The following is a 26,937-nucleotide window of genomic DNA, read 5'->3' on the forward strand; positions in this document are numbered from 1 at the left end:
TGAGGATAAGTCCTGCTTGTTAGAAAAGTCAACCTGGATTCTGAGCATTGCTTCCTCATCTACATTGTGATAATAATATTAGTTTCAGCCTCAGAGGGTTGTTAAGATGGTTAAATGAGGTAAAGCAGGTCAGGTGGTTAGCCTGGACACAGCATATGGTGAATAGACTATTGGCCTTTATGACTTTTTGCTATTGCTACTCCTGTCACTGCTGTTGCTATTACTACAACCTCCAGGAGTTGGCGCCACCACCATCCCCACGGGCATGACAGCTGCGACTGGAAGAGATGAATCTTGGAAACCTTCTACCTTAGCCATCACTTTACTGAAAATGCTCTTTTATTCCTTCAGGTTTATGTCCCAAGTTGAATATAGCATTTCTCCATCCCACTGTGCTGAAATCCTTCAAAACTCTGACTTGAAGGATTCCAAGGGTTGGCACTGGGAATTAATCAATCTCTAGTGAATTTCTGCCTAAAATAAGAATCTCACATTCAGAAAGCCTATGAATACAGTCAGGGCTGACTACATAATTTGTGGGGGCCAATGCAAAATAAAAATGCCAGGCCCCTTGCTCAGAAAGCAGGAAAAATGCTCTTAAAGGTACTAAAATATAAAACTTTGTCTTTAAAATATTTTACTTATAAAACATAATAGAGATAACAATGATATATAAATAACAACATAAACTTATAAATTCCAAAAATATTCTTGGTATCATAATTTTATATACTTCTATAAAAATACTTAATATGAAATCTTGATATATCATAAGATTTTTCAGGCTTTTCTGCAAATTCACTATCATCAAAATTTATACTTTAGCAACTTGGCTTTCATTTGATATTGAGAGTGGCATTAGTCACTCCTGGCAAATGCAGAATGGCAAATAATTTTTAATAGTTATTTAGAGAAGGATCTTTTGCTGACTGATTACCACTGGAGCTTTATGGGCTGTGATAACATTGGGATAAATGACTGATAAACTTTTAAAATATGAACTTTCATACATCTAGTTCAGGTGATTTTTGTGGAACATTTTTCTAAAAAGAAAGATTAAATTCTTCACACAAGTCCATTTTGCGTTAAATCTGAATTTAATTGCAGATGTAAATTTATATGTGGCTATTTAATGTATCCTTTGATGTTTCCTAGAACTTTGACAAGAAACCAAGTGTCCTTATAAGCTGTTCAAAATTTGTTTCTGCATTCTATTGCTGTTTCTTCAAATATGAGGAAACATTAATTTTAAAATGATCTTCTTATTAATAATTTGCTTATCTGAATCTTCATATAGAAAGTCTTTCCAGTACAACAATCTTTACATTAAATTTCTATTTTTATACCTGTTAACATTGCTTTTGTAATGTTGCAGCAATTTTCAGAATCAGAGATGATAACTTTTTGAAAGATTCCAGTAACTCCCAATTCACTTTATTGCTGTGTCCTTGTGTAGGTCTTTGCTTTGTGATAATTTACTGCTGTAGGGCTCAGGTCAGAAAATTAAATATTTGTGCAGACTCCTTAGGGAAGGACTCCAGTGATGGATGGGCAGTCTGACCTCTTCCCATGGTTCCTTTCACTCCCTCCCTTTCTCATTCCTCTCCCATGATAGTGGCCACTGTTGCTTCTACTATTGCTACTGTCATAGCCATCAGTCAGGGTCCAAGTCCAGCCTGCCATCTTGGAGCCTTGTGGCACCCTGTCCTGCCTCAGAAATGTTTGGTGTATATCTGACTCCCGGGCCAGACTCTGGGTTGCACATCCTCAGGCCTGAGCCCATCCGCGTATGAACCATTGCCCCACGTCTTCCCAGTTCATGTACAAGTGTCGTCACATTAGACTTCTCTTAAAGGACACTAGTTCAAAGATAAATCATTAAGAATTCAAGATGCCAGTTGCAGAACATTATACAAAACCTGGGGCCTTTCTGAGAGCAGATTTACATGCCTTATAAAGCCAGCCCTTAGTATAGTACTGTTGAACACTGAGAATATGAAGACATTTTGACTTGATTTCCTGTGCCTGTGAAGAGCCATCTCTTCATTCAAAGGCTGTTGTTATTAATTACTCCATTTTGGCAAGTAGTGGGTAAGAAAATTAGTTTCTCATACTAAAGACAGGAGAACAGTAGGTATCAAAAATTATTTTCTGATTTTGAGAGAAAATTAGAAACTTCTGTTCTAAGAGAATTAAAGGCAGTCAGGAATGATATTCAAATCCATAACAATTGGCACCACATTGACCTCAGGGCCCCCCTTGCTGTACCAGGTGGTAAGTTTTTGCAGCTTAGGCATTGGATAACTGATACCAGCAGTACCAGTAAGGGAAGAAAAGCCACCAGGATTGTGTCACTAGGCCATTGAAACCCCAAAAAAGCAAGGTAAAAATAATCCAGGAAGCCTTTTTTTTTTTTTTTTTTTTGGCAGTGCTGGGGATTGAACCCAGGGCCTTGCAAGGCAAGCACTCTGCCGACTGAGCTATCTCCCCAGCCCCCAGGAAGCCTTTTGATTTGATTTATTAAATGGAACACCAGTCAGGCAGGATGGCCCACACCTGTGATCTCAGCTACTTGGAGACTGGAGCAGAAGGATCACAAGTTGGAGGCAAGCCTGAGCTTAAGGAGACCCTGTCACAAATGAAATAAAAGGGGCTGGCAATGTAGCTCAGTGGTAGAGTGCTTGCCTCGCATGTAAAAAGCCCTGAGTCCTATCCCCAGTACCTAAAAAAAGAAGAAGAAAAAGGAATTATTGAAAAAATCATATGAAGTTGCTGATGGAATGTTCTGTGGCATAACAAAATGTCAATTCCATGTGGTTCAGTGTAATTCATAGGTTCATTGTAAATCAAAACTGACAGAAATAACAAACCAAGTAGTCCTGATACAATGATAGGTTGTCAAGAAATATTAAAATAATTATACTTTTTGCTTTATGATCTTGAAGTACTTATAATGTACATAAATGTGTATTCAAAGCATCAATTAAATTCTCTTTGTTTAAAAGGAAAAAATTGTGTAGGGTGGTTGTTACAGTTTAAATATTAGATATTCCCCAAAAACTCATGTGCGAGACAATGCAAGAAATTTAGAGGTGAAATGATTGGGTTATGAGACCCTTAACCTAATCAGTATATTGTTTTGCTGATAGGGATTAACTGGGTGGTGACTTTAGGCAGGTAGGGTATGGCTGGAAGAGGTCGGTCTCTGGGGGTGTGCCCTTGGTATTTATGTTTTGTCCATGGTGAGAGTTGTCTTTCTCTACTTCTTGTTATCCATGTCCTGAGCCTTTTTCCTGTACCACACTTCCACCACGATGGTCTTCCTTACCTCAGGCCCTGAGGAATGGCGTCCGCCATACATGGACTGAGACCTCTGAAACCATGAGCACCAAATAAACTTTTCCTCCTCTAAAACTGTTCAAATCAGGTCTTTTGATCATAACAGCGAAAAAACGGACTAAAATAGTGGTCTTTCTGCAACCTGAAGCCCATCAGCTGATGGATTGCTTCCAGCTCCTTCCCCTCAGTGCTCCGGCTGTTGTAATGCCTCAGAGGGCACAAGCACCAGCTGACAGATGAGGAATGTGGTCAGAGTTCATTTCCAATGCCCAGTAACTGAACCTAGAACTAGAGACAGAAACCCTGGGTTCTAACTCTAGCATTGTCACTAAGAAGCTTTCTGTACTAAGAAGCTTTCGCCCCCCCCAACACCCCCCCCCGCCCCCGACAACTGAGTAAGCAACTCTGCCTTGGTTTGTTTGTTTACAGATCAGCCTGTGTACCTTACTTACATGGTGACTTGTAGGTAAAGGTATGCTAAAGTATTGGGGGTGTATACTCTAATTTTTTAAAATATTCTCAAACATCCTTTTATTGTGGAATAATTTAAAAATAGAATTATGATACTATGCGATCTGGCTGATTCCAGTTTGTACAGTTGATCCAGGCCAATAGAATGAAGCTCAGTTGCTTTAGAATTCACTAGAGGATGTGTGTAGGGAAGTGAGGAGGGTTGCTACTGTTAACAGCTGTGGAAGTTTTACAGAAATACAGCAGGTGGCGCTCTCTGCTATGTTAAAACAGAGGAGCTGAGTTGACTCTATTGGGTAGAATTGAAGATAATGGAAGAATAAAGATGCAGAGTTCAGTAATTATAACTGTTAGATTATTAAAGATCTGTTGACCTGATGAGGAGTAGACCAATATAAAAGTTTACTTTTGAAAAAGAAGAGACATAGATAGCAAAGAAGAAAGAATTTTAAGCATGTCTAATAGTACAAGCTCAGAAGATTTTTGTGTATGTGTGGTGCTGGGGATTGAACCCAGAGCCTTATGCTTGACAGGCAGGCACTCTCCAAACTGAGCTATATCCCCAGCCCAGAAGAGTTTTTTATAGGCAACAGAAATAAACTAGTGTAGGAAAACAAGGTTTTAACACAGGAACTTTAGAAAAGAGAATGAGGCATTATATGAAATTGCGTGACATTCTAAAAGATTTAGAGTTTTTTCTGATGAGAAGGATCTGGGGATTTCTTGGAGAATATAGTTGGTGGTTTATTGTAAAGAGTAGTATTTACAACCAGGAGATCGTGTGCTGCCAGTGGCATGTCTGAAGTGAGGGCATTTTACATACTGATCAGTCATACCTGCATGTCTGAGTATTTGTGTGAAGTGGAAGGATAGTTCTGAGATTAGAACAAGATGTCTATCTCCCTTCCTTTAAAAATAGCTTTTCTAACTATAAAACTTTTGATCTGTATGTTTTATAAACTCTGGATGGATTTGAAGTCACAGGAACTTTACATATTGTGAGAGTACAGCACAAAGTAAAAAGCTAAGGACCAAGGGTAGGAGGCTGATTGCCTGGAATTCTGCCCAGCATCAGGAATTGTTGGGTCATAAGGCGGCAGTGCCCTCCTGTATTTATCAGAGATAGAGGCTAAATGGTAGAGAGAAAAAGAAAAAAGTTGTGTACCTACTGTGTTCCAGTCAGGGTTCTTTCCTTTGCAATGTTATATCTTTGCTTTAGAGTCTTTATAGAACAAAGCAAATTAATTATTTTATCCTTACTCTTGCTGTTAACAGCATCATGTCAGCTATGCTGGCTTTTCACAATACTTAAATAAGAGATTTGGTTAGACCATAATAGTGAGGATTATTCCACAAGACAAATTGGGTACATACATTCAGAATTTATTCGCTTCATGGCTATTTTATCACAGAAGCAGGGTCTCTCAAAAAAATCATAAGATTTTTGAGAATTTAACTAAAACAGAGTTGATTCTTTCTGCTGGGGGGATTTCTCAGCTGTCAACCACATGGCTTAATCTGAGCACTGACCGGAGTAACTTCACCTTGTGGTCTTAATATCTTTAGGAAAGTTAGCCTGGAAATACCAGTAAATATTCAAATGCAATGCTAGTGTTGGACAGAATACTGTATACAATCTTTTCTTTTTTGAAATTCTTATCTATTAATGTCAATAGCCCAAAAAAAGGGCTTATGAATTTTGAGTGAATAGGTATTTCATACCACTTCTAAATACCATCAGTCAGACAAAATGATACGGGGGAAAGGGTGAGAGTCTAACAGTGGCACATTCAAATGACTTTTGGTTTTCTTTTGAGTTTCTTTTCATGTTAAAGTAATAACGTGTGGCAAGCCAATGTTCTCATTTTTTACACAGGGAATCATAAGAGAATGAACAGGAAGTAGATAAACTCTTTGCTAAGACTCTGAGTGTTCTCGATAAGCTTTCTGCGTGTTGTCCCTGGCATAACAGTTGACCTTCAGTGTGACTCATTGATGCACGGCAACTTTTCAAACTTTTTCTTCCTCCAGATCCACTGATGAGACATTTAGCTTGGCTGAAGAAACCTGTAGTTCTAATCCAGCCATCGTTAGGAGGAAGAAAATTGCCATAAGCATCATCTTTTCCCTGTGTGAGAAAGAAGAAGCACAACGGAATTTCCAGGACTTCTTTTTTTCTCATTTTCCCCTCTTTGAATCCCACATGAACAGGCTAAAGAGTGCAATTGAAAAGGTAATGGAAATTATAATCTAATGTCAAAATAAGAAGTGATTATGGGGTTTTAGGAGGGCAGAATCTGTGTACCAGATCACTTTCCTAAGGAAGTTAAGTCATCCGCAGTAGTGATGGATCCTTAGGAACATCCATTAGATCAATGCTGGTTGCTTGAGGAAAGGAAATTACCACTTTCTAATGACTATAGACATTATAATGTTGGGTGTGCTTAATTTATTATAATTTATTTTTTAAATTAATGAAGCCCAGTAGATAAGTTGTAAAGTAGTTTCTTCTCTGAGTGATTGGACTTGCTTTCTCTCTACAAAGGCCATGATCTCCTGTAGGAAGATAGCAGAATCAAGCCTCCGTGTCCAGTTTTATGTCAGCCGTCTGATGGAAGCTCTCGGAGAATTCAGGTAAAGTACAAGGTTTGGCAAATCCCACAGGAAATAAATGAACAGCAGCAGTGGCTGCAGCCATGGATTTTAGGATTACAGGAAGAATTAGGGACTAATCATTTGAGCGACTCCTCCCTTCAAGATGGAAACAGACCAACTGGAGCAAGCAATTTAATAATCCAACACTAAAGAATCTTCACCCCTGCCTGACAGAGTTCTTATATGATTGTTCTGTATAGTGTAAATGGAGAAGACTAACATTCAGGTGTGTACTTGTAAGTTTGTTCATTGTGTCATGTCATCCCACGACATTCCTAAGGGTAAGCACTACTACCTCCATTTTACATAGGTGGAAACCTGAGTTCAGAGGTGTTGTCCAAACCACGTATGGAGAGCATGCATATCAGGGATACCTATATTCCAGTTTGCCAGAACAGTCCTAGTTTGTATCCACTGTCCTCCTGTAGGTGTCCTGATCTGGACATTTCTTATCTCATCACCCTCATATGTCTTCAGAGGCGGTTTCTAATCAATGACCTTTGTACTCTGGAATCCAGTTTTTCTAGAGTCCTTACTCTTGGTGTCTGGGTAGAAAGGTAGCAGTTGTAATTCTCTCCCACCATGATGAATTGGAATGGTTGCACCACTTCTTGGTGCCAGTATTTTGGTGGTGAATGGAATCTCACTCCAAAACTGCCATGAGTTAATGACTCCAACTATTACTCCCCAGTTGAGGGATAAAAAATATTTTATAATTTCTACCACATTAGGACATTTTTTGTGGTGCTTAAGGTATATACTGGTCAACTCTATATTGCTGCTTGGAATGAAATCACCATGCTTTTGAACTCTGGGTTGTATATAAAGTATTCAAGTAGCACAGTGGTATTATCTGATGAGTGTTAAGACTTAAGTCACATGTTTGAAGAATACTGTGAAGTTGTACTCTTTGATGGCCATATGATGATTAGTAAACCTCCTGTAGTTTTTTGGGCAGCACTGGATTTACCTGTTTTTCTGCTGTGATCAGACTCAAAGCTAGATTTTGCTTGAGAGTCTGGGTACTACTTTAACGAGAGTATTAATTTTTCAGGAAACTGAAAGAAAAGAACCGGAAAGCTTCACCATGTACATAGATGGGTCTTGGTTTTCAACAGTTAAAACCTCCGAAAATGGTGACAAAATTAAGTGCCAGCATTTAAAGTCCTTAGTTTTAGTAAATGAATTTCAGTGCCATGTACTGGTAGCTCATCATTGCCACCTAATTCAGCAAATACGGTGTTTTTGTATTGCCAAGGTGAATTCTCCTGTGTCCCAGTTCTTTCATATACAGTTAGAAAATCAAATCAATGTGTCACTTCTCCCTTGATTTGGGAAGGGTGGAAGTGTTATCAAGTCAGAGATATATTGGTCTTTTACCCAATGGAGATCCTAAGTTTTACGACTCATTGGAAAAACACTTGTAAGTATTGTAGCTTTAAGCAGAGCCCTCAATGCCAGGCATCGAGTCTTGAATTCACATCCTGACTTTGCTATTAAATATCTTGGCAAATAACCTAATCTTCTCTAGACCTCCATAAAAAAGGTTAATGTGTAGTATATTAAAGAAGAGCAATTTGTATAGTTTTTTTTTTTCCTATAAAGTAAATAGAGTTGTTTAACTAACAAAATCAAAACTTTATCCAGAAATTGGGAGAGTTGAATTACTCTGATCACATTTCAATATAGCATATACTTTCTCCCTATTTCTCCTTTACTATAAAAATGGTTGTGTGGTACCCCACAAATATGTATTTTTATGTTTTATGTATAGGTTAAAAATAAATTTAAAAAATTTTTTTAAATAGTTGTAGATTCTGACACAGGGTATGGTGAAAATAAATTGTTTTCACAACGAATATGTATATCAGAGTTGGCATACTTTTTCTGTAAAGGGTATCTGTCAAATCTATTCAATTTTACCATTATCTTGCAGTCAGCGTTAGATAGCTTATCAATGAATGAGCATGCCTGTGTCCCAGCAAAACTTTATTTTCATAAACAGTGTCAGGCTGATTTGGCCTGTAGTTCATACTCTGCCAACCCATGTTATATATACTTCTTGAATCCCTTTAGAACTGCACAGAGGCACATTATTGTTTTCTCCTTTATTTTTCTTTTTTTTGATGGTGGTGGTGGGGTAACCGAGAATTGAACCCAGGGGTCCTTAACCACTGAGCCACATCCCCAGTCCTTTTTGCTTTTTATTTAGAGAGTTGCTTAGCACCTTGCTTTTGCTGAGGCTGGCTTTGAACTCACAACCTTTCTGCCTCAACCTCCCAAGCCTCTGGGATTACAGCGTGCACCACCGTGCTCCGCTCTGCTTTATTCTTTTGTACCCAGATTATCTAAAATATTTGTGACCATTTTGTGCATCCCTTCTCTCTCTTTTTCTCTCTCTCCTACAGAGGAACTATCTGGAATTTATATTCTGTTCCAAGGATAGCTGAACCAGTATGGCTTACCATGATGTCGAGCACTTTGGAAAAAAACCAGCTCTGCCAACGCTTTCTCAAGGAGTTTACACTTCTGATAGAACAAATCAACAAAAATCAGTAAGCTTCAACTCTCTGGAGGCTTGTATGCAAATTCCACGCCAGTGTATGTGCTGCATAAGACATGCCTCATGCTGTGTTGACTAATCTGGCTGTATTTTCTTCCATTTCTCTAAGGTTTTTTGCTGCCTTATTGACTGCAGTGTTAACCTACCACCTGGCCTGGGTACCAACTGTCATGCCTGTTGATCACCCTCCCATTAAGGCCTTCTCAGAGAAACGCACCTCTCAGTCAGTGAACATGCTGGCCAAAACACATCCGTACAATCCTCTCTGGGCACAGCTGGGTTAGTACCTCATTTGACTATTCAAAGAACCTATTGGGCAAAATTAGAAAAATGCTAGAATTTATAGCTTATATGGACCAGTAATTCAAAAATTGTCACTGAACAGGGAAGGAATATAAAGTTGACCCTCTGAATCGACCTGTCAGACTACCGCCCTCATCACCCTTCCCCTTCTGATAGCTTTGTTCTTTTAAAGGCATATAGGCAGCCTTCTCCATTTCACAGTGCCTGTTCACCCTGGCACAGGGCTTCTTAACCTCAGCACTGTTAACACTTTGGGCCAGATAATTCTTCGTTAGTTGAGTTGTGTGGGCCAGGAGGGGAGAGCATTTTAGGCATTGTGGGATGTTTAGCAGCACCCCTGAACTCTGTTCCATAGATACCAGTAGAACCCAAAGTTGTAACAATCAAAAATGTTTCAAGACATTGTCAGATGTTCCTAAGGGAGGGGCAGCTAAACAAACCCTGTTTGACCATCCCTGCACTGGAGGGAGGTTCAGATGGAGAAAGAATAAAAATAAGACAAATAGGAAATAGTAGCACGCCATAATCTCATCACCTTTTTAGTTATAGCATAAATCAGCAATTAGAGGTGGCATTGACTTTCTCAAACCTTGTCCTGAGGCATGGCATGGGATTCTGTACCATGGTGGTTGAAGAGTTTGGAGCTTGTGAGAGTGGGGTGGCATATTTGGGTTCATGTGGAGGAGAGGCATCCTCTGGGACCTCGCACACTGTACCCAAGACCTGCACTGCACATGGGATGGGGAGTGGAGTACCGCCACAAGCTGCTCAGCTCGGGGAGCTGGCTGCCCCGTGGACAAAGCAGATCCATGTTGACGTGACTGCAGAACATCCTACTTATGACTTTGATAAGGGTGTGCAAGGGGACACAGGAGAGAGTACAGTGGGAGGTGAGGCCTATTACTAGTTTCCAGTCTCCACTGGCAAGTCATTTAGTTTCTCTGCCTGTTTGTTGTTGTTTCTTCTACTTATTCCTCTTCCTCCTTTACCCTCCTTCCCCTACCTCTTCCTCCTCTTCCTCTTCTTCCTCCTCCTCCTCCTTCCTTCTCTTCCTCTTCCTGTCCTCTCTTGCCAGGCAAACACTGCACCACCAAGCCACACCCCAGCCTCAGGCCTATTTTTGCACCTGTCAGATTATCAAATGGGGTGGTAATGGGACTTCATAGTTGCATGGGGATTAAAACAACTGTATAAAGCACCTTTGTTATGCTGCTACTGTAAATATTATATTGTAGAGGCACCTAGAGAGAGAGAGAGAGAATGAAGGGGATTTTCAGGGAAGGCATACTTGAGGAAATGTTAAAATGGCATTTTCCAGGAAAAAAAAAGTGAACTAGGGAAGAGCACTCCAATCTTAGAAAACAGCGTATTTTAATAACAATATCAAAAGCTGAAGCAATGAGCCAAGCACTCCTTTAAGTGCTTTTTACACATGTTAATTAATGAGATTCTCACTCCTACCTTGTTACTGTTCTCCTTATTTTAGAGCAATAAAAATACCTTCTTGTCCTTGTGCCCTTGGTCATGAAATGTGTAAGAAGGAATATTTAAGTCTCACGGTGGGGGGAGGAGTGTTAATAGATGTATTCTAAATAAATTAAAGAATTTGTGAATATTTAAATCATTTTAATATAATATTTTAATACTTGATTGCAGATAATCCACACTAAGCTCAGGGAGACCTCAGAATGTGCCTGGCTCAGCCCATTCTTCTTTGGGAGGGTAGAATGTTGTTGTTCTTGTTATGGGACAGTAGCCTTTTAAAAATGCAGTATTAAGTGGTGAAAGAAAGGAGGCTGAATATTAAGGAAATATAGTATCTCAAGCTGCTGGGTCACCAATTTAAAAACAATGCTAATTAAGCAGTTTGCATTTAATTAGATAAATGTATTTATAATTAGGCATGCTTCTCATTTGCAACTGAACTAATTGGGAGCCATTAGTTCCCTGTGTTCTGCATAACAGGGCAGAATCCCTTCTTGTGGGTTTACATTTGTCATTTTTCATTGCAGATCATGTGTTATTGAAGGTCTTTAAGCCTCTCTTTCTCCAAACAGTCCAGTAGGGGTCTGGCTGTTGATTAGTGTGAGGAGGAGACCAGGCCCTGGTGCAGAGAAGAGGTGATTAGCTCTGGAGAGCCAAGTGTAAATGATTTTTGAAGTAATAGAAAAGATTCTGTCTGGAATTATTTCAAAGACCTATCTCAGAGCTCGCAGAACACTTAGCACCATGGTGCCCACATTCTGCATGGCTTCTCAGCGCTCCCGGGCAGGGAGGATTGAAAGTGGAAGCTGCAGCTCCTTGTTCTCACTCTCAGGAGTTTAGCAATCTGTGTCTCTGCCTCACACGACCACTCTTCACAGGGCTTTTCCACAGTGAGGATGTGGAAGCAATTTATTGGATTGAAAAGCATCTCAGAGGTATAATTTGTGTATAGTGCAAGTCCCATGAGGCTGCTCTGTAAAATGTGCTTCTTGGTTGGCATGAGGACACAAAGTGTGAAAGTCACTCCATGGTGCCTCTGATGAAGGAGTCTCCTGTCTGCCTCCTTTTGGACCTAATCAAAGTCAGGGGTGTGTGGAGGCAGAATACAGCTTTTCTTCTCAAGATGTTTCATTTATATGTATTTAAAAAAAAAAGTTTGAATTATATCTTCATTTTCCTACCAAAAGTTTAAGTTGCATTTTTCAGAAAGCAGTGAAATTACACTTTAAATTAGTTAAAAGGAAAAAAAAATTCGCACCTGGTCAGAAGTTGAATAATCAATTTAAATAAGCCAGAATCACAAGAGACGTTAGAAGATATCTTGTGCTGCAGTTGTGGGGCACCCTTTGCAGGGCTCCAAGCAGACAGCTGAGCACAGTGTGTGGTGGCATCCCCTCACCATGCCCCGCTCCTGTCTCCTTCCTCACCTGCTCACAGTATGTGCCAGTTTCCGTTTGTTCCTCTGTCTTTTTACAGGGCTTCTGTGTTCTTGTGGCTCCTCCGCCCTGAAGTTTTCTGCCCTCTCCTCCCAGTTTCTGTTCCTGTCACTGTTTCTCTCTAGACCAGTTTTCTTTTCCTCTCCCTGACTCCTGGGTGCTTTCATTTCCCGGGTGTTTTGCCCCCCTTGCTTTTTGCTGTGCTCTGAAGCCCTGTGGTTCATGCCTCTCTTTCCCCACTTTCCCTCTTTACTCCTCTCCCCCTTCTCCCCTTTCTATTCCATAGTTTCCTCTCCTCCTCCGCCCACTCCCTCTACCTTCCCTCTGCCCCTCTGCCCCTCTGTCTGCCTCCTGTCTCATATTTATCCTCCTTTCCTTTGACCTCTCTTTCCACCCATCCAGCATCCCTTCCTGCTTTCTTTCATTGGCCTGTTTCATCCACAAGCAGTCTTAATTCTTCCTTTTTTTCCTCTGCTTTGCCTCCCATTTCTCTTTTTCCTTACATTTTTACTAACAGGTTAAAAAAAAAACATGTAACACAGTTTATCATCTTAACTGTCTCTGAGTATATAGTTTGATAGTATTAAGTGTGTTCACCTTGTTGTGTAACCTCTTCAACCTTTTTTTAAAAATCATCCTCATGAAAACAAAACAGTCTGTTCTAAAATTAGTAGCTTCATTAGTCCAGGACTCAAAAATTGCCTTCAAGTCAGGATCCAATTAATCTTTGATTTTACAAGTCTATTATTTTAATGTTGCATTATTTTATGAAATCTGTCCCTAAAGTAATAGCATTCATTGCTCTCATTACTTTATATACTTTATTATAAATTTTAATAACTTCCTTGTTTTATATTTTTTTCTTATTCCTTGGTTATTAAAACATACAATACTAAAAGCTAAATGAATTGTTAAAAAAATAATACTGTCATTCTGAGCGGCCTTTCCCATGTGGTTTATTATACCAGATTTTGAAAGTGTAATGCTGCTTCTTAATTAACATTGAGGATGATTTAACAGAAATGTCCCATAAATTTCTGAAGTAACTATAATATCCTGCAGCCATGGGCACATACAGTGAGCGGAGAGTAACAGAATATGCTCTTGGTCTATAAGGTTTTCCCAAGCAAAAGCCTGAGCATCATGCTGCAGTCCCTGAATCACTCCTTTGATTTTTAGGATGATTCCTCATTCAGAGGCAAAAGCTCTATTAGCCTACAGTCTAGGCTTTTTATACAGAGAATGTTTATTATTATTTCTGTCCTGTTCTTTAAGTGTTCCAAGGAGCCATACACTAGGGAATACTCTGCAAAAGATGGACTTCCTTGTGGCTCCCCAGGGAGAAGCACTTTTTGATAGTTTCTCATAACTTTTTCTTCAGCCTTAATCTGTTAACTTTAGGTAGTTTTTTTCTAATATATGTCCTTATAAATACCCTCCTGCCTCTGTTTGACACATTCCTCAGATATATACTTACCTGAGAGTATTTATAAAGGCATATACTAGAAAATAAAAACTTCCAAAGTTTTTATTTGTAAATGTTTACCATATAGCAACTTTTTTTTTACTCAGTATCTTTTCTGATTTTGATTTCTTTCAGTGTTCTGGTTATTTTTTAATGGTTTCTCACTCCGGATCAGTTATGGCAGACATAGTGAGATAAACATTTAAACTCTTAACACAGTGTCAGTCCAGTCATTAGTGTTGTATTTGGTCTGGTTGCATATTGAGAGCACTGGTCTTAGCCTTCCGTGGGCCAGCTTGCTGGCCAGCAGACCTCACAAGCACAGCAAGGGGACTGTGCACACAGCAACACCACTCCTAGGCACCACAGGTAGTGTCTGTGGCCTGGCCAGGCCTTTCCAGGCTGGCTCTTGGTTATGGAGGAAAATAAAAACATGGTCATTTCTAGAAATTAGAAATCATGTGTCTGAGGAAGTAATTCTAGGTTGGCAATCTTAGTCATCTGTTTTGCTCTTGTCAAGGCATGCTAATCCCAGAGGACTTTGTCTTGGTGTCCACCTTGGCTCTCTAGGTGACCTCTATGGAGCCATAGGCTCTCCAGTGAGACTGACTCGCACTGTGGTGGTGGGGAAGCAGAAGGATTTGGTCCAGCGCATTCTTTATGTCCTGACCTACTTTCTCCGTTGCTCTGAGCTGCAAGAGAACCAGCTGACCTGGAGTGGGAATCACAGTGAAGGTGACCAAGTTATAAATGGGAGCAAGATTGTAACAGCCTTGGAGAAAGGAGAGGTGGAGGAGTCTGAGTATGTGGTAGTTACAGTGAGAAACGAGCCCGCTCTCGTGCCCCCCATCCTACCACCAGCGATGACTGAGAGAAGGAACCCCGGGTCCATGGGGTTGGCCGGGACTCCAGAGGGCACTGACATTAGAGACCCAGATCCCAGACCTGACAAAGAAGGAAACAAGAGGCCAGACCAGGGCCCTGAGGCTCGTAGCATGGGATTCCAAGAGACAGAATTAGGCAGTTCTTGGAAACCTCAGGGTGCTTTTTGTAGGGACGAAGGAAGTGAAAAAGAAGCACCACAAGATGGCCCTTCCAGATTTCCTAGGTGTGCCATTCCAGAGGCAGAAATGAAGATCAGCCAGCCAGCTGCCAGCGAGGAGCTGAAAGGGGATTTCACTAAGAAGCTACCTGAACGATCAGCAGCCTGGCCTTGCCCTTGTCCTGACAGACATTCCCGAGAGAACCCTCCAGTAGAAAAGGTCACTTTCCAAATTGGAAGCTCCCTATCTCCAGAGTCTGACTTTGAAAGCCGTACCAAAAAAATGGAGGAGCGGTTGAAGGCCTGTGGACAGTACCCAGAGCTGGCCGGTACCTTGGCCGAGAACAGTGCAGCTACTGACATGGCTCAGGGCCAGCAGGTTTCTAGGTGCTCCTTCAAGCCTGGCTTTCAGAAGAATGTCTGCTGTCCTCAGAATCGATCTTCTGACGGGGAGGAAGGTGAATCTGACAGGGGTTTTGCTGAGGACAGAGGCATCAGACCTGACGTGACAGCAGATGCTGCTGGGCAACTCGGCCAAGCTGTTCCCGCCGACAGTGTGATGGGAACTGGAAGGAGAACACTGGAGAAAACTAGAGGTTTGTATTTGAAAGATGTGGAAGGACCTTCATTAGAGCCTGCTCCCGACAGGTGTGTCCAGCAGGACTCTGGCCTCATGGATGCTGCAGATGTCCCCTGTGGGGATGCTGATAGGAAGGCTGACTTCAGGATGGAAGGAGACATTCCCAGAAACGAAAGCTCGGATAGCGCTCTTGGAGACAGTGACGACGAAGCGTGTGCTTCAGCTACATTGGATCTAGATCACAGTGGTGACAGGACTGAAGGGTCCTTAGAAGTGGAGCTGCCTCTGCCAAGGTAATACTGGCAGGCTGGGAAGCAGAGGGGCCTGGGATCTAGTGCTTTCCTGGCCTGACACTTTGATCATGTCAGCTACCTTGGGCTACTTTACACATGGTACTTTTTTTCCTCTCAAAATATTAGAATGGTTACCAAGTAAATCAATACAAAAGTTTTCCAACCTGCCCTTCCCCCTGGGAAGGATGCTCATTGGCTCAGTCACTGATGACTCTGAACACCAGTGGTTGTCTTTGCAGCTCTTGTGACATTTGGGGGAAGTTAAGGGAGGTGGTATGGGGAACAGGGAGTCTGCTTCTCTGTCATTGCATGGAAGGTAGATGGCTGGCAGCAGATGCCTTGCCTCAGAGGTGGTAGATCACACTCGCTGTTGGAGCTCCTCTCCTGCCGCTCCGAGCAGCATGAGGTGGTTGGGAAACAACACCTCTTCCTTAACACTCCGTCAGGTTGATTATTTGGTCTGTGATGACTGAAAGCAGTAATTAGAGATTTCTTCTGTTCTTCAACACTGCCTTGGGTACCACCCTGTGCGGACAGGTCAGATTCCTAAAACCAGACACTTGGCAAGAGCCCCCTCCCTCTCAGACCTTCTCTTCCTTCACTGTTTTGACAGACATCTGGTGGAATGTATCAGGTACAAGAGCAAAATCTTAACCAGTTGTGGAAATACTTTATTGTTTCTTCCAGGCTTCCATTTTTAAAGAAAGTACCCTTTCATCAGTCTTATTCCCCTTCTTTTCCTATACCAATGATCCACTTACTGGAGGATTGGTAAAAAAATGAGCCACCCTGAATCCATTTTATTTACTTGTGTCATTGGGATTTTTGTTCTGTTTGGAATGCAAGAAGAAAGTACCTGTGTTTTTAATAACTGTGTTTTAATGGGCCAAATGTTTTAGGTCTCAAAGCATCAGCAATCCAAATGTAAGAAACTTCGGCCGCTCGCTCCTGGCAGGTTACTGTCCCTCATACATGCCTGATCTGGTGCTTCATGGGACCAGCAGTGATGAGAAGCTAAAGCAGTGCCTGGTGGCTGATCTCGTCCACACAGTGCATGTAAGTGACCCCAGCTTGAAGCCACTGGCTGCTGAAAAGGTGTTGGCCAAGACCATGGCCAGTAACAGGTGTTTAAAATGAAAAGCTTCTAATTAAGGGATTGTTTTTAGAGATGTGGACAGAGTTCAGGGAACCCACAAGGCTGGCAGAGCACCCAGGGACAGGCTGTAAGCACGCCTGGGCCAGAAGGAGTAAAGGGAGGGATCATGGCAGCAGAGCTGGGGAGAACTGGAGCCTGGGAGAGGGACTGCTGGCTGCAGTCTCCCCTCCCATCCTCTCATCCTCCTATTGGACAACCCCAGCTGGAAGCCAGAGAGCAAGGGCACAGCTGAGGCAGATACAGTGCTGTGGCCCATAGAGGTCAGCCTCCTGGGGCCTAGAACAGGACAGAGAAGGGCAAAGGGGGTGGGGAGGCCAGGCAAAGAGAATAAATAGCACAGATGGTGACAATTATACACCCTCACAGGGAAGACCGAGGAGATGTCACATATGGTTTGCTTTTTATTCGATCCTTACAAGTTCCTAAAAGTAATTTATTTTAACTGATTTGTCATTAAGTTCACTTTGATGGTTGCGTGAGGATGACTGTATAAAGATTAACAAGTCTTTCTGGAAAATTGCCTTGTGGCTTCCGTTAAGTGCTTTTCTGCTATCTGCAGAGTGACAGGAACTGAGCAGTTAAGAAAACTGTGTCAATCTGATGGGCCTGTTTTTAATTGAGCTGCTATTGGGCAGATGCACAAAAATAGATGTTTTGCATTAGAAGCATATTGTATCTTATGCAATAAGGGAAAGTCTTCATTAAGAAAATTTGAATTTGACTTGTTAACTACCCCTCATCTAACACGTTTTCTTTTTACAAGGTGGAACTGAAGGCATGGGGTATTATCTTTGGCCTTGGGCATCTCCCCTGTAAAGACTAAACACACATCAGACAGGCTAAATAGGCTGAAGATATTTGTGTGAAGTGGGAAGAAAAGCTCAGTAGGGAAGCAGATGTCCTCCAGGCCCCCAGGAGGTAAAGAGTTGAGGGCAGGGCAGGTCTAAGCTGGGGAAGGCTTGCCCAGTGTACATGTGCACCCAAACATTCCTAACTCCACCCTGCTTTGTGGTCAGACACCACCCCTCACAGGATATTCCTGGAATGAAGCTATGAAATTGATTTGTCTCCTTAAAAAGATCACAGTTTCTTTTTCATAGTTAACAATGAACTCTGTATACTCGCTTATCATTTCAGGATTCTGTACATCAGTAACCCTAATATAAGAGCATAGCCTCAGCACACAGTATTATCTGAGTTGTCCTAAATGATGTGTGATGCCAGGCAGTTTTATAGACTGCACGTGTGTGTTTAGTAGCTCTCTGTAGCATTAAGGCAGGGCAGCAAAGGACCTCATTTCCTTTTCTGTCAGCATCTTATGTTTGTATCCATATATGCAAAACTGGGTGTTTTCCTTCTGCTCTGCTGTCAGTTTGATTCCCAAGAACATTGGTGTTGTTCATTGGACCTTTCTTCTACACAGCCCTATGTTCTGCTTTTGACTCTTTTCTTTTTTTGGTGTGGGGTGGGTTCTGGGAATTGAACCCAGGGGCACTCAGCCACTAAGTGACATGTCCAGCCCTTTTTTATTTTTTATTTTTTATTTTGATACAGGGTCTCACTAAGTTGCTAAGGGCCTCCCTAAATTGCTGAGGCTGGCTTTGAACTTGAGATATGCCTCCTTGTCACTGGGATTACAGCAGGGTACCACAGTGCCCAGCCTAGATTCTGCTTTTGACAGTCTCCAGGAGATTGCATGTGAGCTATTGAGATCATCTTCTGTGACATCTTACCAAACTGGCGAATTTTGCCCAAATTCCCTGTATTCACTTACTAACCATGAAGGAAATGTCATCTATTGATTGATATCTCTCCTTTACTTACTTGTAAAACCATGAAATTTTTAAATATTCTCTGTAGGCTTGCACATTCCAACTTCTGAATATTAGGTTTTTATTGGTGACCATCTGGCTGTATAATTCTTAGATTTGAAAATAACACAACTATGTTTGCCCTATCATTCTTCTTAAAGCTTTTCCGATTTCATCTTCCCTTTTTAGAGGTAGTGTTTTCATACTGCAGCATTTCTCATTTCTTTAAACTCTGAAGTCACCCTGAGAAAGTTATTATGCACAGTACCCTATATCATGTCAGATTGTGGGTACATCCAAAGTGCAACCATGCATGGGTGTTAATGGGAAATGGTGAAGGGCTCATAAAATTATCTTCACAAGTTTAATATGTTCATAATATATCCAATTAGCATTAGTAGATTTCTAATTTCACTTGACACATTGATCATAATGAGTTTTGCTTTTGAAGTAGTGGTCTGTTCAGACTGGCAGTCTGGTCTGTGGCAGTTTGTTTTGGGTTTTTTTGTTGTTTTGTTTTTGTTTTTGTTTTTGTTTTTTGCCTTACTTTCAACTTGCATTTACAAATATTTGTTGAAAAATAAATTAGGAGTACTTTTAAACATTAAACTTACTACTCCGTAAGGCATAGTATAGTGATTATTTAGATTCTTGCCAAAAAAAGAAGAACAAGTCATGGCCATAGTTAGAGCTAAAAGGAATAGCTCACTGAGAATGAGAAGATTAGAATAAATAGCCTTATCATCACTTGCTTTCAAAACCTTGTGTGGACGTAAATAATTTTCAGTGTTCATGCCAAGAGTTCATCAGGCTTTGGTATTCATAATTCTTTTTAGAGAAGGATTTTTAATAACTGTTTAAAGGCAATCGACTTAGGTTATTGATCTGTTTTTAAGACCTATGCATGACTTGGATTGTACAATCTGTCATATATAAATGTGGACAAGTTTGGAATTTCTTTTCCAGAACTTGAGGAATTTCTTTCTAGAGTGTCCAATACTAAAACTTTCTTTTTGTAGTTTTCATTGTCCAAGTCTCTTACAAAAGAAAGATAGATTAACTTTACTTCATTTGTTTTCATTTTTCATTGCTCTTCACGTTAAGATTCAGATGTTCTTTAAATATTTAAACACGTGTTCTTGTTTAGCCCATGTATGGCCTCTTTTCTGTCATTTGAACTCTTTCTGTGCTCCTAATGCATAGGTTATACAGCTGCCTTAAATTAGTTCAAAGTAATATTGTTTCTTTTTTTTCCCTGCCACATCTGAATGTTCATTCTTTCCTTTTTCCTTTGATTTTATTTCATTTTTTATTTTTTAACCTTTATTTATTTATTTATTTATTTATTTATTTATTTATATGTGATGCTGAGATTTGAACCCAGTGCCTCACACATGCCAGGCAAGCTCTCTACCACTGAGCCACCACCCCAGCCCTTCTTTGACTTTAAAAGGAGAGAAAAAGAGAGAGAGAGCACAAACCACTAGCACACTGTACCTGTGACCCTCAAGTCATCTTTTCTCTTTTTCTCTCCTGCGTCCTGTGGGCTTGTGAATCCTGCAGACTTGGACAACATTGGGGTTTTACTGAACCACTGGGCACTGAGGGTGGTGGAAGAGCACCGGCTTGGTATCAAAGACTTGGCATTACCATTCATTCATTGATCTTAGGTAAATCATTTGCATTGCTAAGTCTCAGAATGTGTTTAGAGGATCAGATAGAATATAGTCCAGTGGTTAAGCATGTGACCTCTGAAAACAGACCAGAGTTTTGAATCATAGCTTACCCCTTGGTGGCTTTGTGGCCTTTGAACAAGTTTCTTTGGCTTTCTAAACTATAAAATGGACAACACTGATAGCATAGGTTTGGTTGGAGATTCTGCAAGTTAATCCACATCAAGTACATGACTAAATGCCCAATAAATATTAACTATTAAGATAATACATGTGCAAGTGCTTTGCAAGTGATAAAGTAATAAGACACCTTTCTAATACAAAGAGCAAAATGCAGCCATTATTTTAGTAAAAATGAAAATACCATGCAAGATGAGAAGGTTATATGCAGATGCAGTCAAAGCTGTCCTGACCAGTCAGTATCCTTGTCCATCCCAGAAAGTTCCTGTCAGAGGCAAGAAGATGGAACCTGTGTGGTTTACTCAGTGCTGAAGCATCTCCTTCCATTTGCCTGTGATGTCATGGGGAACTCTGCTGGGCAGGGTCATTAAGACCAAAATTAACATCACCTTATAACTTTTTAAAAATGTTGCTCCAGGGCTTCAGGCATTTTACAGAATAATCTAAAAAATGAAATAACAGTTGGATATAGCAGCCTCTTCCATTTAACTTTAAGAGTAGCAACAGATTGATTCCAGAAATAATCATGCAGTAATCAGTAGCACAGATAAGGAGCTTTGCTAAAAGCTTGGCTGTGATATATGCTCATGAATGCCTAATTAATTCACGCAGGATATCACCAGTAAGACTACAAAACAACAGCAAGTCCCATCAAATGGTTAATCACTGCTTTAAGTAACACAGTTAGCATTGAGTGCCTCTGGTCAGTAACAACCATAGAATCAATAGGTTGCTGAAGAAACAGCTATGTAGAACAAGCAGGCTGTTGAGAACACGCTTGTTACTTTCATGTCGCTGTGTTGGATAATGAGTATGCTGATGCCTTGGGCCTATACCACCGTCTTCTAGTCTGTAGATCTGAATGCAGTGCTACCTGGGGCTAGGAGCCGCCTTTGGAGGGTTTTTTAAGGTACGTGTTTTGACCTGTAACTGGGTTTCTTCCATGACCAGTGTTTTAGAATCATGTAGAATAGAACTGAAATCATCACAGAAAGTTAGGGTTGTTGTTTAATGAGAACTGTGTATTGTGTGTGAATACACACACACACACACACACACACACACACTTAAATGTACATATTGTACGTTCACTCTGTACAAACATGTACACTGGGTCAGAAATCTTATTTCTCCCTCCAAGGCTGTAGGAAACAGACTTACTTCCTTTATGCTCCCAGTTCCAGTACCTTGCCTGATGCCAGCGCACAGAAAGTACTCACTGATATTAGTTGACTGTTCCCCATAAAACTGTATTTAGTGGAGTGTGTATTTGTTAGTACAGGTAAAACTGTATTAGGTAGCATGCCTCTTTCTTCTGAAGTAAAGAACAATGGCATATGATCTTTCTTTTAAAAAATAAAAGGGAAGAGTAATATGTTTAGACATGAGGCCTGTGACTCTTTGTTTTCTTTACCTAAAGGAGAGTAAAAACTTATTTTAGGTCTCTCAGACTACTTGTTTCTTGTACTGTGTCAGAGTTAGACATATGTCTAATTTTGATGTTTTCCCGAATTTTGTCTACCTCCAAGGTACTTGAACATCTGTGCCATTCTGTGCCAACAACTAGCAACCTTCTTTTATTTTGAGGATACTAACACCCTCACATAACTTTTTATGGTGACCCTTTTTGATCTTGAGCACCCCTCCACAACCTCAGGCTGTCTTACTTCACCCTGACAGTTAAGGCCATTAAGAGCTGTGCACTGATCTTCAAGGCTGTAGGATACGTTTGGGAGCCAGTTCATAGAGGCCTGTGGTGGTCTCAGGCGTGGGCATAGGCCACAGAGGTCAGGCATTTGTACCCCTCCTAGATCATCTCACCATACCTTGGGCTCTCCCCCTCATTCCCTCTGTCCCCAAATCTTCATGACATCTTAGGGCTCCCCAGAGTCCTCCACCTTGTATACCTACCATAGTCCACAATGATTGATTTTCCTCTTCTTTACCTTATTACAACTCTTCAGCCTTCAGTGACTGACAGTGAGCCTGGTTCCAAGAGAAAAAAAAAAAATTCTGATGGAGATGTGGTAAGGTCATGTAATTGTCAATCCCTCCTGGCATTTTCATATGCTGCAAGTCTGTGTGATGCCCTGGAAGTCTGATGGTGGCTTTGCAGGTGGTCTGGCTAACCCAGTTCACTAGTCATGGGTATGGAAGCTGGAGATGGCTTTTGGGGAAGAGTAAGAGAGTGACACCTCAGAGATTTAGTTACTGAAAAATACTAAGCGCCATTCTTGTAATAGGCACCGTGTTTACTGAGGGTCTGAGGCGAGGGGATTCTAGCCACATGTTGTACTAAATGGCTGTAGATGACAGTGTTTCTCCTTCAAAACTGAAGAGCAAGGGGTAAAATGTTACCAGCCAAACCCTGTGTTATGATATCTGTGCAAGTGGAAAAATGGAAATCCTTTTGTCCCAGACTCGTAGAAACCAAAACCAGAGCAGTGAGGGTGAGCTGACACAGCACTGGCCATCTTGGATTCCATCCTGGACCCAGGTTGTGAGTTTCACCTTGGGTGACAATCTGGTTTCCCACGCACATAAGATTCAGAACCTGGAACTGGGCCCTTTACCTAAAGCCTGGAGCTCTTTTTCCATAAAAAAGGGACTAGAAAATTCCAGACATAAGCAGCCAAGCAGCAGTGAAACAGGGGGAAATGTGGGTGGGAATATGGCCTCCTGTGAGAAATCAAGACCGAGGCCTGTGCTGGCCATGGGACTGCGGTCCAGCTCTTTTCTACCTGAGTGACCAGAGAGCCTACCCAAGAAATAAACATAAAGACCAGGAGCAGAGAGCCACCAGGACTCTGGCTGAAGGAAGCACACTGCTTCAGACACCTGACAACCCAAGCTCATGTCACATTCAAGAAAACACAACAAAGAACTCCAGCCTCCAATAAGATGGGCCCACATTCAGAAACTACACACTGTGGATGAGGAAACCACAAGCCATGGTGAGGGCGAGCAAGCGACATGGAGGAGAGGCAGCGCTCCTCCAGCTGCAGGAGCTGTTCTGTGGCTGTGCTTAAAATGTTTACTCAATGTTTAAAAAAATGAAATAAGAAGGTGGGATAATGTGATAAATGATTATTTAGAGTGGTGTAAGACCTAAAGACAACTTCTAATGTTGAAAAACAGTCATTGAAATCAAAACTCTGGGGGTTGGTTAAAGAACAGAGCAAGTTAAATACAGCTAAAGAAAATTAGCATTTGTAAAAGGAGACTGTCGACATGAAGCCACCGTTTCCAATGCAGCTCTGAGACAAAAAGACAGGAAAAATGTGAAAAAACAAGTAAGAGACATAGAGCCTGGAATGAAAAAATAGGGAAAACAATACTCAGAGAATGATGGGAATTCTTCAGATTAAAGGAGCATGCTCCCAAGTGGGGTAAATAAAAACAAATCCACACTTTGAGAGTGCACATCAAAGATAAAGAGAGCTCATACAGGCAGAGATGAGAACACCCCCACGCCCCACCCCCCTCCTCATGGAGTTTGAGGAAGTAACTCACAGGAAGTAAAAGAAATAAGCAGGCAGTACAAAACACTGTGCATTGGTGTGCAGCCATGGGAAGCACAGGGTACTGAGGGAGTGTGCAGGGTGGTGGGGTGAGACTCCCCAGGCCAGGCATGGGTGGACATGAGTGCAGGGACAACGTGGCCATCAAGGAACTGAAGATTCCTCTCGCTGGGAGCAGGGGTTCATGGGCATGGGAGGGTCCACCTGTCCCTGTCTTGGTTCATGGATGAACCAAGGAATGTCTGAATATTCAATATTTTGTAAATGAAAACTTCCTAGATGACTTTATATTACTAGAGGGCATTGTTAAACCAGGTTTTTTTTCCTCTGGATGGGTATAAGACTGGAGGGGTTTTTTTGGTTTATATTTTTAAAAACAGTAATCCACACACATCGGCAATCCTTTTATATCGCGTTTGGCCATGGAGGTGTTGGGTGGGTTGACTGAGGACTTTCTTGCACAGTTAAATTTTTAGTACCAAGGTCATGAGGGATATGGTTATATCAGTAGGTTTCTACCATCAGGAGGTAGAAGAAAACAGGACATCTGAGGACGTTCAACTAAGAATGAGTGCTGGGAAGGGACCTTCACTGTGCTCACCATCCCATTTTCTCTGCATGAGTAATTAAAGGCCCCTCTTGTCTATTATACAAGACTACTATTAATAAGTCATGGTGCTGTATAGTCTAATGATGAGAATCATTGCAGAAAGGTGTTTGGTCACATACATCTTTTAATTCAAATACAGTTTAATAAAGTTATAAAATTTGCCAGAATTATTTGAAATAGATTAACAAGTCAACATCAAAGAATCTTGTTTTTTAACATATTTTTTTTAGATGTTGACAGGCCTTTATTTTATTCATTTATTTTCATGTGACGCTGAGAATCGAACCCAGTGCCTCACACATGCTAGGCAAGGGCTCTACTACTGAGCCACAATACCAGCCCCAAATCTTGTGTTTTATTACACAAAATATCTCAAAGAAAGAGATACAGGAAAGTACTTCCAGATACTGGTATGATAAGGCACTTATTCCCTTTGTGTTGTAAAGAGGCTACCTAGAGGCTGATCCCTGATGGTTAAATCCATACTGTTGGTTAGGCATGGTAGCACACACCTATAATCCCAGCTCCTCAGGAGGCTGAGGCAAGAGGGTCATGAGTTCAAGGCCAGTCTCTGCAACTTGGCAAGACCCTGTTTTAGTTTTAAAAAGTAAGTGAAAAGCGGAGAGGTAGCTCAGTGGTAAAGCACTCTGAGTTCAATCAGTTGAAAACATCTTTTATACTTCTTGCAGTCTAATCCAAGGAATTTCCACTCAGATGAAATCCTGGAGTTTTGTAGCAAAGGTTTTGCAAACTCATCAAACTAAAAGTTGGAAACACTTTGTGAGTCCCTCGATTATATTTCTGACACACCAAGAAACCTAATTTTGGGGCCTCAGTATTCCTATTTGTAGAACCAGGAGGACTAGGTTTCTGTCCACCCCATAGGAGAACATGGCATTGTGAAGTGATAAATACTTAGAGGAGACATATATGTAAGAATGGCATTTTCTGATCCTTAGTCAAGTTAAAAATAGATGATCACATGAAATGCTAGTCATTAAATGTGGTACATAGGAATTCATAATTGTGAAGAAGACTTACTAGGAACTGGGTTAAATCAAAAATGAATTGCTCAGCACAGCTAGGATATATTAATGTTTTTCCCATGCACAGCACTTTGTTATGCTCATTTCAGAGGCTTCAGGAAAAAAAAAATGTGATTTCTCCACTTGAACTACTTATAAAGTCACTGAGGAGACAGAGATGTGAAATGGAGAACAAGTTAAGGCAGCATGTGATTAAATGCCAAATTGAATGATGTAGAAAGTTCAGGCTCTTGGAGATCAAAGGAAGAGTGAGGGAAGTCTTCATGAATAGAGACTGACCCCAAGCCAGGGCCTTGGAGTAATGTCACACTTAAAAAGTAGCAGAGAAGACCTTCTGGCCACAACCTGAGGTGAGAGAAGGAGGCGGTGGTCCTGATGACCTGGAGAATGTGGGTCTTCTTAGCACTGGGAGATGAATACAGTGTGGTTAGGTACCCAGACTATGAAGAGCTTTACATACGGAAAAAGAGTACCTTTAACTTAACAGTTTGGGTGATGCTTGGCTAGCATAGGTTTTTGGGTCAGTGAGGGAAATGATAATGTGGTATTTTAGGAGAGTGAGGATTTAGGTAAAGGGCATAAACTCAGGCAGTGTTGTGTCCAGTCTCACCATTGATGAGTTCTGAATTTGAAGTCTTGGGGCACATGGTCAGTAGAGGCAAGGGTGATGTAGAAAGAAAACAGATGTTTGAGTTCCAAGCATGTTAAGCACTTGGCTACCTCTTTCACATCATTTTTCCCACAGAAAATTTTTGTGACTTAAACCAGAAACTCTGAACTAAGTACTGTCCCATCTTGCAGATGTAGAAACTGAGTTGCTAAGGTTCCACAGCTAGCAAGTTAGCAAAGTGTCATTCCAGCCCACTCCTGTGACTTGGAGCCCTTGCTGTCATCATTGTCCCTTGTGGAGTTATCAGAAGCCCTGCTCTTCTGATCTCCAAAGTGCATAGGCTTTGTTTTTCCTGGATTAAGTTAAGCCAAAGTCTGCATGTGTGAGTTGGGGCGTATACTCCAGTATAACCAAGAATTTTGAAATCAGAATGTCCCAGGCATCTAACATTCCCAGAAAATGGATCCACAAATCCTTAGAAGCTACAGATTAGCCAGGCTTATTGTGTTAGTTCAATAAGCTGTGATAGCCAAGAAAATTCAAGAAAACTCTTAAAGATCTGGAAAACAAAGCATTTTCTTTTTCTGTCTTGAGAAATCTTCACAGGAAAGTAGTTGCGATAAGTGAGATATTGACAAGGTAGAACCAAATAAGTGATCATCTGTACTTCTCATGAGTAGAGCAAGGGAAGAATAATG

The 26,937-nt window shown here is 41.1% G+C and overlaps 1 protein-coding gene across 6 annotated transcripts in view; it reads left to right on the forward strand.

The window, feature by feature from the left end:
- Positions 1 to 26,937, forward strand: part of Fnip2 (folliculin interacting protein 2) — a 115,346-nt gene that overhangs the window by 76,689 nt on the left and 11,720 nt on the right. For all 6 annotated transcript variants that reach the window (XM_047566167.1, XM_047566170.1, XM_047566169.1 and 3 more), the window contains 6 exons: positions 5,842 to 6,043; positions 6,356 to 6,444; positions 8,874 to 9,020; positions 9,138 to 9,307; positions 14,288 to 15,632; positions 16,532 to 16,688. In XM_047566167.1, coding sequence (XP_047422123.1) covers positions 5,842 to 6,043; positions 6,356 to 6,444; positions 8,874 to 9,020; positions 9,138 to 9,307; positions 14,288 to 15,632; positions 16,532 to 16,688 — 2,110 coding nt within the window. The remainder of the gene's footprint in view (positions 1 to 5,841; positions 6,044 to 6,355; positions 6,445 to 8,873; positions 9,021 to 9,137; positions 9,308 to 14,287; positions 15,633 to 16,531; positions 16,689 to 26,937) is intronic.

This window comes from Sciurus carolinensis, chromosome 10, assembly GCF_902686445.1.
Source record: "Sciurus carolinensis chromosome 10, mSciCar1.2, whole genome shotgun sequence".
Taxonomy (NCBI): domain Eukaryota; kingdom Metazoa; phylum Chordata; class Mammalia; order Rodentia; family Sciuridae; genus Sciurus; species Sciurus carolinensis.